Here is a 15538-nt window from a genome sequence, read left to right as displayed (position 1 = left end):
CTGCCAGTATTGGATATGGCAAAATTTAGAAAGCATTAATATGTTTGTTAAAAATAACTATCTTCAGTTTGGTCGAATTTTGATTAATATCTTTTTTCAGACTTAGTCAACATGTGATATTCTTTATTTTCCCTTTTGAAATAGGAATTGGTACATTTAATTGATAACCATCAGGTAACAGTAATAAGTGGTGAAACTGGTTGTGGCAAAACCACTCAAGTTACTCAGTTCATTTTGGATAACTACATTGAAAGAGGAAAAGGATCTGCTTGCAGGATAGTTTGTACTCAGCCAAGAAGAATTAGTGCCATTTCAGTAAGTAATCTCTTAACTTATTAAAAATTGTCTTTTTAAAAGTAATCTTGCTAGAACCTACTGATTCTGAAGGTGTGGAGTGATTCTTCATTAGGCTTAGGATTGGTGACTGTGAAAGCAAATAGTTGCTTAACATGTTTAATAATAAAGCCCAAAAAATTGAGTAACCTCTCTCTTAACAGATAATAGATATTTATGAATTCAAGATAAAATTTATATCCAGGCAAATTTCAGTATGTGTTCACAAGAATGAAATAGATAAAATATTTATAGAATTGATTACAAGCTTCAAATAATCTCCATCATTTGATTCTTTAAATTTTACTACTTGGTTTATTTAATTTTTTTTTTTTACTTCTGTCATTTTTTGAGTATGTAAATACACTGAATGGTGGTGAAAGTGGGAAACCTTGTTTTTTTTTTTAAGCTGCATTTCTGTAGTCAGTGATTTATTTATTTATTTTTTGAGACAGGGTCTTATTTTGTCACTTAAGCTGGAGTGCAGTGGTGATAACACGGCTCAGTGCAGCCTCAACCTCTAGGGTTCAAGTGATCCTCCTGCCTCCGCCCCCCAAGTAGGTGGTACTATAGGCATGTGCTACCATACCTGGCTAATATTTGTATTTTTTGTAGAGATGGGGTTTTGCCATGTTGCCCATGCTGGTCTCGAACTACTGGGCTCAAGCGATCTGCCCACTTCAGCCTCCCAGAGTGCTGGGATTACAGGCATAAGCCTCTGTGTCCGGCCATAGTCAGTCATTTTTGAATGCAGCTACTCAGTAAGAGGAAATTTATGAGGAAAAATAAGGTATTGTTTCTGGTTTGTCAAGTCCAAAATTTTGGGAAGGCATACTTAAGTAACAGTTTATAACTAACTGTTAGTTCAGGTTGACTATACGAAATCCAGAATGCTCCCAAATCCAGAACTGTTTGAGTAGCAAAATGGAAATGCTCACTAGAGCATTTCACATTTTGAATTTTCAGATTTGGGATGTTTAACAAGGGCAAGTATAATGCACATATTCCAAAATAAAAACCGGAAACACTTCTGGTCCTGATCATTTTGGCTAAGGAATACCCAGCCTGTACATTGATTTTGTTGTCGTCGTCGTTTTTAGTTAGATGACCTAGTTAAATATGTGAGTTATATATTTTTTAAAGGTGTTTGGGGTTTCTTGTCATATTTCAGTGTGCATAGCGAATTTATTTATGCTATATAATTCTGTGTATAAATTATAAAGATTTGTGTTTGTCTTTGGTTTTATGGCAGTGCTGTTTATCACATGTCTAAGTCATTTAATATAGAATCTGTGGTTAAAAACATTACCAATTATGACAGCACTTGGCAGTAAATACAGTATATGTTTTAAGCTTTGGTTTCTAAGAAGTACTATAAAGAAAGAGCAGTAGACTTCACCCCTTTTTAAAAAGAAGTGTGTAAATTTATGGGATACAAGTGCAATTTTGTTACATGCATAGGTTGTGTAGTGGTTAAGTGAGAGCTTCTAGGTTGTCCATCACCCACATCATATACATTGTACCCATTAAGTAATTTCTCATCATCTGTCCTCCTCCTGTCTTCTCTTCTGAGTCTCCATCGTTTGCCATTCCACACTCTATGTCCACATATACCTGGTTTTTAGCACCCACTTATGTGAAATATGATATTTTGTCTTTTTGTGTCTATTTCGACATGATTTCACTCTTACAGCTAAATAGTATTCCATTGTGGTATATATATACACCACATTTTCCTTATCCAGTCATCCATTGATGAGCACTTAGATTGATTCCATATCTTTACTGTTATGAATAGTACTGTGATAAACATGCAAGACAGGTTTTTTTTTTTTTTTTGACACATTGATTTCTTTTCCTTTGGGTAGAAACCCAGCAGTGGGATTGCTGGATCAAATGATAGCTCTATTTTTAGTTCTTTGAGCAATCTCCATACTGTTTTCTATAGAGGCTGTGCTAATTTGCATTCCTACCAACAGTATGTAAGAGTTCTCTTTTATCCATGTCCTGGCCAAGATCTATTATTTTTTGACTCTTTAATAGTAGCCATTTTGACTGGGGTAAGATGATATCTCATTGTGGTTTTAATTTGCATTTCTCTGATGATTAGTGATGTTGTGCATTTTTCATATACCTGTTAGTCATTTGTATATCTTCTTTTGAAAAATGTCTGTTCTTGTCTTTTGCCCTCCTTTTAAGGGGATGATTTGTCTTTTATTGTTGTTGTTTGAGTTTCTTGTATATACTGGGTATTTGTCCACTGCTGGATGAATAGTTTGCACATATTTTCTTCCGTTCTGGAAATTATCTGTTTACTCTGTTGATTATTTCTTTTGTTGTGTAGAAACTTCTTAGTTAATTCCCATTTGTCTATTTTTATTTTTGTCGCCTGTGCTTTTGAGGTCTTAGTCATAAATTCTTTGCCTAGACCAATGTCCAAAGGAGTTTTTCCCTAGGTTTTCTTCTAGTAGTTTCAGTTTTAGGTAGTCTTCACCCTTTTATGGGGACTATATTCCAGGAAATTGCATAAAATTACAGAATGGTGAAAAATAAACCACTTTTGTCATAACACACTTTTGTAGCTAGACTTAAATATTTTCACTAATATATAGCAGTTACTGTATATGCTGATAGTAGGAAGAAATGCTAAGTAGGTAATTTTTCTCTTCTTTTTTCCACCATCTGATGGAATTTGAGTAGACAGGTTAATGTGGTCTGTCAGTGTATACTAGATATACTTATTGGAACGTTTTACTTGTAAAGTATTATTTCTTACAAATTATGCCATTTTCTATTTCTAATACCTTATTATCACTGTTCTGTCACAGAATTAACTGTTGGTTACTTTTAGTTATACAAATCAGTATTAGATTATAACATTTCATCTTTCCAAATCTTATTTTTGGCAGTCATAACTTTCAAAACATGACCAAGAACTAGAAATTCAACACCAGTCCCTACCACAAACAAAAACACAAGGGAAGAGTATCAATATGTAATTACTTTCAAATTACACATAACTTCTACAAGTTTAGATCTTGATTTACAACTCTTAGAAAAGACCAGAAAAGTATAAATTAATGAGAGGATGCTATAGAAAGGCACTTTGAAACTAGTGATGAGAGAACTTGGCCTTAAAAGACTTTATAAGAGGAAATGAAAAATAAACAGCTCTTAAGAGAGGCACACACTGTTTTAGATACCTCAGATTTTAATATCTATTTTTTTAACTCATTTAGAAATCTGAAGAACAATTTTTCAACAGTCCTAGATTTTCATGGACATTCAGGATATTTGTTCTAAAGGAAATTATATTCTCTTTATGTTTTATTTGAATTAAAGGTTGCGGAAAGAGTAGCTGCAGAAAGGGCAGAGTCTTGTGGCAGTGGTAATAGTACTGGATATCAAATTCGTCTCCAGAGGTAAGAAATGTTCACTTCTTATATACAGGCAGATTTTAGTGAAACTTTGAAGCTGGAGATTCAAAAGAAAGGATATTTTCCCCATTTTTGTGATGGTTATTACTATTACAATTACCATTTAAAGTAACTGCAGCGTAGATGGCTTGCTGCCACAAATTTATCTTTTAACCCCACATCAGACTTGTATTGCCTTTTTAAAATGATGCTTTTATATTTGGAATGATTAGAAAAATAAACATTTTTCCTGGACGTAGATTAGTAGACCATTACTCTCTCTGAAAAGATTGTGTTCTATACCTTTCAGTACCACCTCCATATACTTCCAACTGACTTTTTATTGATTTTGATATCTTAACCCCCTATCCAACTCCACTGTGCAGTACATAGTTGGTCCTTTTCTGGAGCTTAGGACTCCATTTGCCTTTTTATGTTTTAATTTACTTAATGTTTTTTAGAGATAGGTTCTCACTCTGTTGCTCTGGCTGAAGTGCAGTGGTGCAGTCAACTCACTGCAGCCGAAGACTCCTGTGCTTAAGCAGTCCTCCCACCTCAGCCTCTCAAGTAGCTGGGCCTACTGGCGGACACCACCACAACTGGCTAATTTTTTTACTTTTCGAGCCTGGATCTCGCTGTGTTGCCCAGGCTGGTCTTGAGCTCCTGGGCTCAAGCAACCCTCCCATCTTGGCCTCAAAGTGTTGAGATTACAAGCCTGAGCCACCATGCCTGACACATTTGCCTTTTCAAATGAGCTTTCCAATTACGAACCAAATATTTAGGCCCCATAAGTAATTCAGTTGTTGTCTGAATGTGAATGGTCGTATCTTATAAAAGAAATTAACATTATATCAATGACAGCAAAGATAATGTATAATGAACTTGAAGTATTTCCCATTACCCCATTGTGGTAGGTGTTCTTATAAGTAAAAAATTAAGTGTGAAGATTTTCATTAAAACTGAAAGCATTTCTAAAATTGAAGATATAAACCTTTGTGGTAGTTAATTATTAGAAGAGAAAACCAAGGCTTATTAATTCATGTCTTTCATTCACAGTCGGTTGCCAAGGAAACAGGGTTCTATCTTATACTGTACAACAGGAATCATCCTTCAGTGGCTCCAGTCAGACCCGTGAGTATGTTTCAATTAAGGAAATATAAGTATTATCAAAAGATGTAATTATTAAATTGGATTTTACTAGTTGTTAAAGAAAAATGGTTTTAAAATTTTGTACTTCACACTTCTGCCTTAGGTATTTGTCCAGTGTTAGTCATATCGTACTTGATGAAATCCATGAAAGAAATCTGCAGTCAGATGTTTTAATGACTGTTGTTAAAGACCTTCTCAATTTTCGATCTGACTTGAAAGTAATATTGATGAGTGCAACATTGAATGCAGAAAAGTTTTCAGAATATTTTGGTGAGTAAAATGTATCGTTATTACATTAGAAAAGGTACTAGAAAAAATTAAAAAAATTAATATGGTACTAGGTAAAGAGTAGTCAAAATGAATGTTTAGCTATTAATTTTATTTTAATATTATTCTACCCTCCAGTTTCATGGATTAGACAATTGGGTCTATTTTTAAATGGTGGCATCATCTCTCATAGTGAGGACAGGTAGTTTCTTGTTGCTACCACCACACAATTAAGATGGCATCATTGAAGTCAAACCACAGATTTGCATAATTTTATAAACTTCTTTCTGTCGTTTTTCTGTGGCTTTTATCACAGGTTAGGGTGGCAGTTTGCTGCTAATACTGCTAGTGACCACTTATGGAACACCTTCAATGTTCCAGGTAATATATTTGCCACTTTGTCTTCCTTAGTCTTTATAACACTTTATGAGGTAGGTGCTATTATCATTCACATTTTTACAGATGAGAAAGCAGCCTCAGAGCAGTTAAGTAGGTTTCCCAAGCTGAAGCTAGATTGGACCAGCTGCAAAAGCACATTCTTTTAAAATTAATCCTCACTGTCTTTCCTGCTTATACTTGTGAAGGAAGGAGGGGGAAAGGGAGGGAATTACAATGTAATATATTTATGTTTAATAAATGTTCTTGTCATCAGCTTTTTAAAAGTCCTTTAAAATACATCCCAGTTAATACTGAAAACCATGTAAGATTAGTTGGGGTAGGTGTTATTATTGTTATTTTTAAATGAGACTTCTAGAACTAACATTGAGTACTTTGCTCAAATGTGTGCACATCATGGGTAGAGCAGTGATACCTACTTAGGTATTTTGACCTCTGATGTGATGTTTGCTTTTTACAGTGTGTACTGCTTGTTTCGCTTGTTATGAAATGTAAAGAGCATTTAAATAACAGTACCGAAGTGATTTTTTTATTAGTAATTTTGAAATAGTAACAATCTATTTGTTTAGGTTTTGTTTTGATTACCTTTCTCCGCTAATTCCGGGTGCTACAAGTAGTAATGCTTATCTAGAATTCAGTAAAACTTTGATATTCTGGATATTCTATTATGGCACCATCTGGGTTAATGATGAAGAGAAAATAGACTTCTAACTAATGGATTTTGAGTTCAGCTTAAAACTCTATTCTTTGATATTCTGTGTTATTTTGTAGAACTGTGAGATGTGTGTACAGTTTGGTAGCAGTAAAATGGTATTGAGTGAAGACTAGACTGCTGTTTTTTATTAAAGTAGATGTGGAAAAATAGGGTAGAATTGTAAAAGCTATAGGACCATTTTCTGGAATTAATAGTAAGTAATAGAGTCATTGTCCTATTTACAGTATATTAATGTTTTTAACATTTGAGTACAAATTTATGCTTATATTTTGTCTGCCGTAATAGGTAACTGTCCAATGATACATATACCTGGTTTTACCTTTCCGGTTGTGGAATATCTTTTGGAAGATGTAATTGAAAAAATAAGGTAAGTAAACATTAGGAAATAAGAAACATTAGAAAGTACTAATATATCACTTTTCTCATGTCAAACTTTAGTCTCAGAAACCCATCATTGACTATTTCCTTGTAAAACATTTTTCTGGGAATTAGCCACACTTGGCTGCACATTAAAATTGCCTGGAGCTTTTTAAAATCCAGATGCCTGATTTATACTCCCTACCTAAATTACATTACAGTGTCTGAGGTAGTAGCCAGGCATCCGTGGTTTTTTTTAATTGAGACAGAGTCTCTCTCTGTCGCCTAGCCTAGAGTGCAGTGGAGCTATCTCCGCTCATGGCAACCTCCGCCTTCCAGGTTGAAGTGATTCTCCCACCTCAGCCTCCCAAGTAACTGGGATTACAGGTGTGTGCCACCATGCCCAGCTAATTTTTGTATTTTTAGTAGAAACTAGTTTCACCGTGTTGGCCAGGCTGGTCTCAAACTCCTGACCTCAAGTGATTTGCCTGCCTCAGCATCCCAAAGTCCTGGGATTACAGGTGTGAGCCACCACGCCTGGCTGGTGTCAGTGTTTTTTTGAAGATTCCTGGGCAGCAAAGTTTGGGAACCTTTGTCTTTAGTGTTTGAACCCTTTTGCTGGTTCTCCTGCCTGATTTTCACTTTCCTTTGTTGGCTTCCATTGCCGAACCTTTAAATATAATTTCCCCCAGTCTTCTCAATCATTTATGTTTTCACTGTGCAAACCTGTTTATATCCCTGACTGTAGTTCTGTATTTTCACAGCTTTCAGTAGTATAGCTTCAGAACTGAAGCTTCTCCTGATCTTCGAACTGGCTTTCTGCTCAATAGTATTCTAGTACCACAGATGCCTTGAACCTAACATTTCTCAAGCCTAAATCATTATCTTATATTCTCCCACCAAAAAAATAAAACAATGTGTCTTGCCCAGCGTACTTTATAATGGTTAATAATTATCCTCCACTTAGTTTTCTGACCTATAAATCAAAAAGTTAGTGTGTATCAGGCAGTTATGTACCAGGGTATGGCAACTGTTTTACACAGTGAGTAACCAAGTTAATCCAAGTCATTTTGTACTGTCTTCAAACACACACAAACTCTGGGAACTTTCTTCTTGAACATGCCTTCTCATTTTTATTTCTTTGCTAAGGTCCTTACTATCTCCCCTGTGCTAATACAATAGTTCCTCTTTTGGTACTATGTTCTTCACTCTTAGGATTGCTGCCATATATTTTCCTAAAAACAATTTGTTCATGTGAGCTTTCTTCTCCTGGGCAAGCTCCTTGCATATGTGATATCTCTTTAACAAACTGTTGAGAACCTTTTTTGGTTTGCCATGGCTATAACAGAGCACCTCAACTGGTATGCCCAAGTTACTGATTCCCCCAGCATTCTGACCACTGGCCTTTTGCTGCTAGCAGACTTCTCCAGGAGCTTGTGTAGAATTGTATTTGTATTCTTTGATGGGAAAAAGCCTGAGAAGCACAGCCCGATAGGATCAGGTTCAAATTCCTTAGCTGGTCATTCCAAGGCCCTTTACAGTGTGTCCCCGTCTTCTTTTCTAGCCTCATTTCCCAGTCATGTGTCCTGTGGCCTGTTTGTGCTGAGTATACCATTCCATAATAGTGTATTTAGCATGCCATGCCCTCTCATTCATGAATTTGCCCTGTTACGTTTTTCTTCCTCTTAGACCTTTATATGCCATCTTCTCCATCCTTTCATGTGTAAACTATTGATTATATAAGAAAAATCCCAGCTTCATTGCTCGTTAAGCCTTCCCTAGTACCTCTCACAGACTTGAATTCTTTCTTTCTTTCTGTTTTTTTTTTTTTTTTGAGACAGTCTCATTCTGTCGCCATGCTGGAGTGCAGTGGCGTGATCTCTGCTCACTGCAACCTCCGCCTCCCAGGTTCAAGCAATTCTCCTGCCTCAGCCTCCCGAGTAGCTGGGACTACAGGTGCATGCCACCATGCCCAGCTAATTTTTGCATTTTTAGTAGAGATGGGGTTTCACCATGTTGGCCAGGATGGTCTCGATCTCTTGACCTCATGATCCGCCCACCTCGGCCTCCCAAAGTGCTGGGATTACAGGTGTGAGCCACCGCGCCCGACCTTTAGTTCTTTCTCATCTGTATTCCTATACCACTTGTATCATATCTCTTATAACCCTTATGTTATTTGTTGTATAGTGTATCTCTATATTTGCCTCTTGCACTAGATTTCAAACTTTTCGGGGTCCAGGATTTTGTCTTGTTTATTTTAGTAACTAGTACATAGCACAGTGCCTGACCTACGGTAAATCTGAATGAAAAAAAGGGTAGCCAGGCATGGTGGCTCATGTCTGTAATCCCAATGCTTTGGTAGGCAGAGGCGGGGCAGATCGCTTGAGCCCAGCAGTTCAAGACCAGTCTGGGCAATGTGGTGAAACCCCATCTCTACAAAAAATACAAAAATCAGCTGGGTGTGATGCCATGCGCTTATAGTCCCAGCTACTCAGGACGCTGAGGTGGGAGGATTTCTTGAGCCTGGGAGGCAGAGATTGCAGTGAGTGGAGATCACAACACTGCACTCCAGCCTAGGTGACAAAGGGAGACCCCGTTTCAAAAAAAAGGGGATTGGGGGATAGATGTAGAAACACTTGGGATGAGATTTTTCAAAACTCTAAAGTTCTCTTAAGAAAACCAGGAAGTGAGAGTGGAAGGTGAGAGCAAAGGTCCTACAACCATTTTTACATGAAGAAAAATCTGCTGAGTTTTGACCAGACATTTATTTCACAAGTATTTATTAAGCTTTACTCTATGCCTTGCACTGTGCTAGGGTCTGAGCATTAAGCAAGGAGAGACTTGGTATATGCTCTCAGAATTTATTTGTAGACAGGGAGACACATAAGCTATTATATATAAAGTCTAAGGGAAGTGAAGAGTATATTGGAAATTAGGTTTTATGTATATTAGGTAGAGACTGGGCAAGTTAGGAAAGCAGTGGAAGTCAAAGTAGGAAAGAGGGAAATGTATATATCAGAGAAGGTAGAACATACTAAAAGCCTCAGAGAGACAGCATGCAATGGTCTTCCATGTCCTGATTTTATCATCAGTGGCCATAAATTTTCTGTACACTCCCTCTTCATTTCCACTTTTTACCATGTGTCCCACATCCTATCATGGCACATTTAGCAATTGCTTGCCAGGAAAATAAGAGGCAACTGCTTGGCAACAATGAAAACAAAGTTTTGAGGATCAGTAATCTGAAGGCACCTGATGGAAACTTGCTTTCTTAAGCTCCCTGGATGTCAGGGAATGCATATGGAATTGTAGCCAAGCAGTCTTTTGAAGCAAAAACATGGTATCTGTGCATTTGCCATCTGCTCATCAGCTCTAAGAGGAGAGTTGAATGAGGGTAGTCCTTGGTTAGAGATTTTCATCAGAAGTTCCTGGTGTCCCCTTCCCAGAAGAAGAGCTGCACAGAAGGGAGGTAGCAAAGAAAATACAATGACCAGAACAAGAACAGGGCAAGATGATGTGGAGGGTTGTGATTGGAGGTTGGAGGATTGAAGGTTACCTCTGTTTTGCAATTTCTGGAAAGGGAGCCGACTGTGGGTGCATCCTGCTGACTAGGACCAATCTGTGTCTCAGGTTGCCGTACCTCAGGTAGGTGCCTCTGTATGTATCGAAGACTTAGGGGAATTCTGGGTCACAGGTACTGAATAGGGGAGGGGATTAACACTTTCTGGGTATCTGCTATACATGAGGCTTTATCACTTTTTTTTTTTTTTTTTTTACTTTATCACATTTTTAAAAATCTCATGCCAGTACTGTTACAAACATTAATCTCTCAAATAAGATAACTAAAGGCCAGATGTTTAATGCCTTGTCTAAGGTTACACAGCTAGTCAGTAGCAGAGGAAGGATATTCTGACTTGGGAGTCCATGCTCCAGCCCCTCCCCCACTCCATCTAGATGCTATCCTCTAGTTGAGCTCAGAGACGCCTTGAGGTTAAAGTGTGGGTTCATTTTTGTCTTTTCCCACCTCGTGCCTCGCAGGACTGACAATGATAGGTAGAATTATTGTCCAGATGCGCCCTCTATGGTTTTAGCAATCACTACAGGATGGTAGTAGAATCATAGTACAGCACTCAATTGACATATGAGAGACTTGAATACTGATTCTGGATCTGCCATTAACTACAACTGTGTGACTGAGCAGAGTTAAATAGTTCTCTAGCGTGGGTCTGTAGATCTGGATGCACTATCTGAATCTCCTGCAGGCACTAATTAAAATTCTTAGATTAACAGACCCAAGGCATACCTACCAAATCCAAATCATCAGGGATGGGATTTAGGAGTCTGTATTTTACAAGCTCTCTGAGGGATTCAATTCTTATGTGCAGTCAGGTTTGGACTTAACATTAATATTAACTTTTGTTCTAAAGCAAACTTAAAATAGAAGGTAAAAGTTACTTACTTTAGTCTTTTTCTAAATTTTTGACTACTAAAAATGATCTATAGGTTTATATACTTCAAAAAAGAAGAATGATTTTTATCCAAAATATCAGGTTTTATAAGTTAATGAACACAAACTGATATTTTAGCTAGCATTCACTTGAAAGCATAATGAAAATGTTCTTTAGAATTCTTTTTGAAAATCCTAAATATAAAATGTCACAGATTTTAGCTAAAACTAGAGTTTCAAAAAAGTGAAGATATTCAAGAATGTTTTTATTTTAGGTATGTTCCAGAACAAAAAGAACACAGATCCCAGTTTAAGAGGGGTTTCATGCAAGGGCATGTAAATAGACAAGAAAAAGAAGAAAAAGAAGCAATATATAAAGAACGTTGGCCAGATTATGTAAGGGAACTGCGAAGAAGGTAAGTTTATTTTGTCTGAAGGTGAGAAATCAGTGGCTAAATAAAACAAAAAGCCAGAGGCTTGGGGGCATCTTCTTGAATCTGTACGTACTTAAAGGAGAGCATTGTGAGTCTCTTATTCGAGCTAAATATTGTGCTGATTTGACTTTTAAGCAGTAATTACCCCAGTAATTCTCTCCGATCTGTAGATTATGTTCCTCCATTTGCAGATTGAGTTAATTTTAAGCTTTTATAGCAAGTTAACAGAAAACTTGATTAAGTATTTCATGACTTTGTGTTTAACTTTGATAGGTATTCTGCAAGTACTGTAGATGTTATAGAAATGATGGAGGATGATAAAGTTGATCTGAATTTGATTGTTGCCCTCATCCGATACATTGTTTTGGAAGAAGAGGTTAGTTTTATTTTTCTTTCCTCAGTTAACATAATTTTAATTTTATTAACGTATCAAGGCCATGAAAAATACAGTTTTCTTAAATGCTTATGAAATAGACTGGAAGAAATTACTTTTGATACTAGAAATCATCTCATAGTAGCAAAAGATTTAGGCATTTGACCTGTTTGAAGAAAAGACTAAACAAATATATGGATTATAAATCTCATTTTTTAAAAGTGAGCTTAGCTGGATGCAGTGGCTCATGCCTGTAATCCCAGCACTCTGGGAGGCCAAGGCAGGTGGATCACTTGAGGCCAGGAGTTCGAGACCAGCCTGGCCAATGTGGCAAAACCCTGTCTCTACTAAAAATACAAAAATTCACTGGGCGTGGTGACACAGGCCTGTAATCCCAGCTACTTGGGAGGCCGAGCATGAGAATCACTTGAACCCAGGAGGCAGATGCTGCAGTGATCCGAGATCATGCCATTGTACTCCATCCTGGGTGACAGAGCAAGACTCTCTCAAAAACAATAATTAAAAAAAAAAAGCTTATATACTTTTAATTATTAACGAAAATTATCCTGAGCTAGTAAAATTTTAATGGAGACTTCAGTGTGCACACAATTTTACTGTTACTGCATTTTGTTGATGTGATCCTTTGTAATGGTTATTTCCCCTTCATATAGGATGGTGCGATACTGGTCTTTCTACCAGGCTGGGACAATATCAGCACTTTACATGATCTCTTGATGTCACAAGTAATGTTTAAATCAGGTACTATGTAAATGTATTTTACTGTAATTCAAAGAGTGGTATTTGAATTATATATGACGTGTATTTTTTTCTTTTATTCAAATAAGTGTTGCTTCTACTAGTTCACAGATGAAGGTGAAGCTCTTTATTTAGTATTATGAAGAGAATATTTTCTTTCTTTTTCACAATTTGCCTAATAAAATTGGCTCTTAAAGCATAGGTATGTGAGGTTTTTCATTTTTTCACTTACTGCTGCAAAAAAGAAATCCCTTGGCCCAGTGTTTCTGAATTCTGAGTATACAACAGAGTCACCCATGGAGCTTCTTTAAGATTCAGATACCTAGACCCCATCATCACCCCAAATCTAAGACTGCGACCTGAACATCTGAAGTTGTTAAAATTCCTCAAGTGATTTTGATCCTGTATGAACAGCATATTTTGAAACATATAAACTCTAGAGAAATGAATGAGAACCTTTTTTTCTATAAAATTTAGAGTATTTTCAGCAATCATTAACTTCAAATATAAAAACTACAAAGAAAATTCTATTTAATTTTTACAGTTCTGAATATAATTTTTTTATTTTGAGATGGAGTCTCGCTCTGTTGCCAGGTTGGAGTGCAGTGATGCCATCTCGGCTCACTGCAACCTCCGCCTCCTTTGTTCAAGCAGTTCTCCTGCCTCAGTCTCCAGAGTAGCTGGGATTACAGGCATGTGCCACCATGCCCGGCTGACTTTCTGCATTTTTAGTAGAGATGGGGTTTCACTATGTTGACCAGGCTGGTCTCGAACTCCAGACCTGAAGTGATCCTCCCATCTCAGCTTTCCAAAGTGCTGGGATTACAGGCTTGAGCCACCACGTGTGGCCCCTGAATATAATTTCTAACCCTACTCTGTTGAAGTGCTTTTGACAAAATTAATTATTTATTTATTAATTTATTTTTGAAACAGCATCTCACTCTCTTGCCCAGGCTGGAGTGCAGTGGTGCGATCTCAGCTCACTGCAACCTCCACCTTCCAGGTTCATGAGATTCTCCTGCCCTGCCTCCTGAGTAGCTGGGACTGTAGGCACCCGCCACCACACTCGCCTAATTTTTTGTATTTTTAGTAGAGACAGGGTTTTACTGTGTAAGCCAGGATGGTCTTGATCTCCTGACCTTGTGATCTGCACGCCTCGGCCTCCCAAGTGCTGGGATTACAGGCATGAGCCACCACGCCCAGCCAGACAAAATTTATAGGCACTAGAAAATATTTTGATCTAATTGTATTGACTAAAATAATAAATGTATATATTTATTATTTGTTAAATCCTGTTATGCTCTGAAAGCATTCTCTGTAATTAAAATTATTTACTATCTAGCTTGCAAAGCATTTTGATCTAATTGACTTCTCTATAAAGAAATACTGCTTTCTGTTTTCTTTTTGTGTGATAACTTTATAGAAAAATTTTTCATGATTAGACAGCTCAATTTTTCAAACAACTAGAATTTTTTTATTGGCTAAATCTAACTCTGGCCTTTCCTTCCCCCATTATTATAAACATTATTGTATAGTGTACTTATAATTTTAAAAAATGTGTGTGCATATATTTACCAATGAAGATAAGATATATACCAAAATATAACGTTATCATTTAGTGTATGTGATGGAGAGTGGGAAAAGGGTATATTATAGATTATTATAATTGACTTCGTTAACTTTCTAGTTTGAATTAATTATTCTCAAGGAAAGAGTTGCTAATGTATACACTTCCACTACCAGCTCAATTCCTTTTAAAGGAAATCTTTCCAGAACTTGAGTGTTTTTTCTCAAATTATGTTGAAAAAAATTTAGCCTTGATAATCAGTTGTATAGTTAACCACTATCATGGGGAGAAAATTGGCCTCTGTGCTGAGAAGTTGAGTTTTGAAACTCAGTTTATTAAATGCTTGTCAATTTCTTGTTTTTTTCTTTTCATAAGAGTATAGATTTTGTTCTCGTTAAGACTCTCTTAGTTGTATGGTGTCAACAATATAAATTTTTTTTCCCAATTATATAGTCTTCAACAGAATCGTTTTTACTTTTATTATCCCTGGCTAACTTTTTAAACTTTTTATAATGAAACATTTTAAATATACAAAAAAACTAGAGAAACTTTTTTTTTTTTTTTTTTTTGAGGTGGAGTCTCGCTCTGTTTCCCGGGCTGGAGTGCAGTGGCATGATCTCAGCTCACTGCAACCTCCGCCTCCCAGGTTCAAGCAGTTCCCTGCCTCAGCCTCCCGAGTAGCTGGGATTATAGGCACCCATCACCACACCTGGGTAATTTTTGTATTTTTAGTAGAGACAGGGTTTCACCATCTTAGCCAGGTTGGTCTTGAACTCCTGACCTTGTAATCCACCTGCCTTGGCCTCTCAAAGTGCTGGGATTGCATGCGTGAGCCACTGCACCCAGCCAAAACTAGAGAATCTTAATGAATCCACGACTTCAGTGCCAACAATTATTTTTTCAGTCCTAGTTTTTTCTTAAAGTCAATTGCAGCTGTCACATTTCATTTCTAAATGTATAAGCAAGAATCTCTAAAGGCAATTTTCTATATAACCATCATGTCTTTATCATACCTAATCCTTAATACCATCTGATAATCCAGTCTGTAATCAGGTTTTCCCATTTTTCTGAAAAGTGTCTTTCACAACTAGCCTGCTCAAACTATAGAAAGTGTCAACATCTTTTGATCTAGCTCTAGAACATTGCTCCCCTCCACTCCCTGCTTTTCCTCATGGTAGTATAAAGTCATGGAAAAGACCAGGCCATTTGTTCTCTAATAAGTCCAACTTTCTGAATTTGTGTGACTCTTTATGCTATCATTTCATTTGATTCTCTCTTACCTTTATTTCCTGTAACTCGAAAGTTATATCTGAAAGCTTGATTCAATT

General features: G+C 36.8%; 1 protein-coding gene across 1 annotated transcript in view; it reads left to right on the top strand.

The window, feature by feature from the left end:
• The window catches only part of DHX36 (DEAH-box helicase 36), a 50972-nt gene that overhangs the window by 14486 nt on the left and 20948 nt on the right, over nucleotides 1-15538 (top strand). Inside the window, exons 5-12 of the mRNA XM_003826444.7 lie at nucleotides 145-315; nucleotides 3676-3755; nucleotides 4806-4880; nucleotides 5002-5168; nucleotides 6562-6643; nucleotides 11356-11496; nucleotides 11788-11890; nucleotides 12559-12646. Coding sequence (XP_003826492.2) covers nucleotides 145-315; nucleotides 3676-3755; nucleotides 4806-4880; nucleotides 5002-5168; nucleotides 6562-6643; nucleotides 11356-11496; nucleotides 11788-11890; nucleotides 12559-12646 — 907 coding nt within the window. The remainder of the gene's footprint in view (nucleotides 1-144; nucleotides 316-3675; nucleotides 3756-4805; nucleotides 4881-5001; nucleotides 5169-6561; nucleotides 6644-11355; nucleotides 11497-11787; nucleotides 11891-12558; nucleotides 12647-15538) is intronic.

This window comes from Pan paniscus, chromosome 2 (assembly GCF_029289425.2).
Source record: "Pan paniscus chromosome 2, NHGRI_mPanPan1-v2.0_pri, whole genome shotgun sequence".
In the NCBI taxonomy this organism is placed as follows: domain Eukaryota; kingdom Metazoa; phylum Chordata; class Mammalia; order Primates; family Hominidae; genus Pan; species Pan paniscus.
The sequence above is the reverse complement of the archived record's forward strand: the minus strand, read 5'-3'. Positions and strand labels throughout refer to the sequence as shown.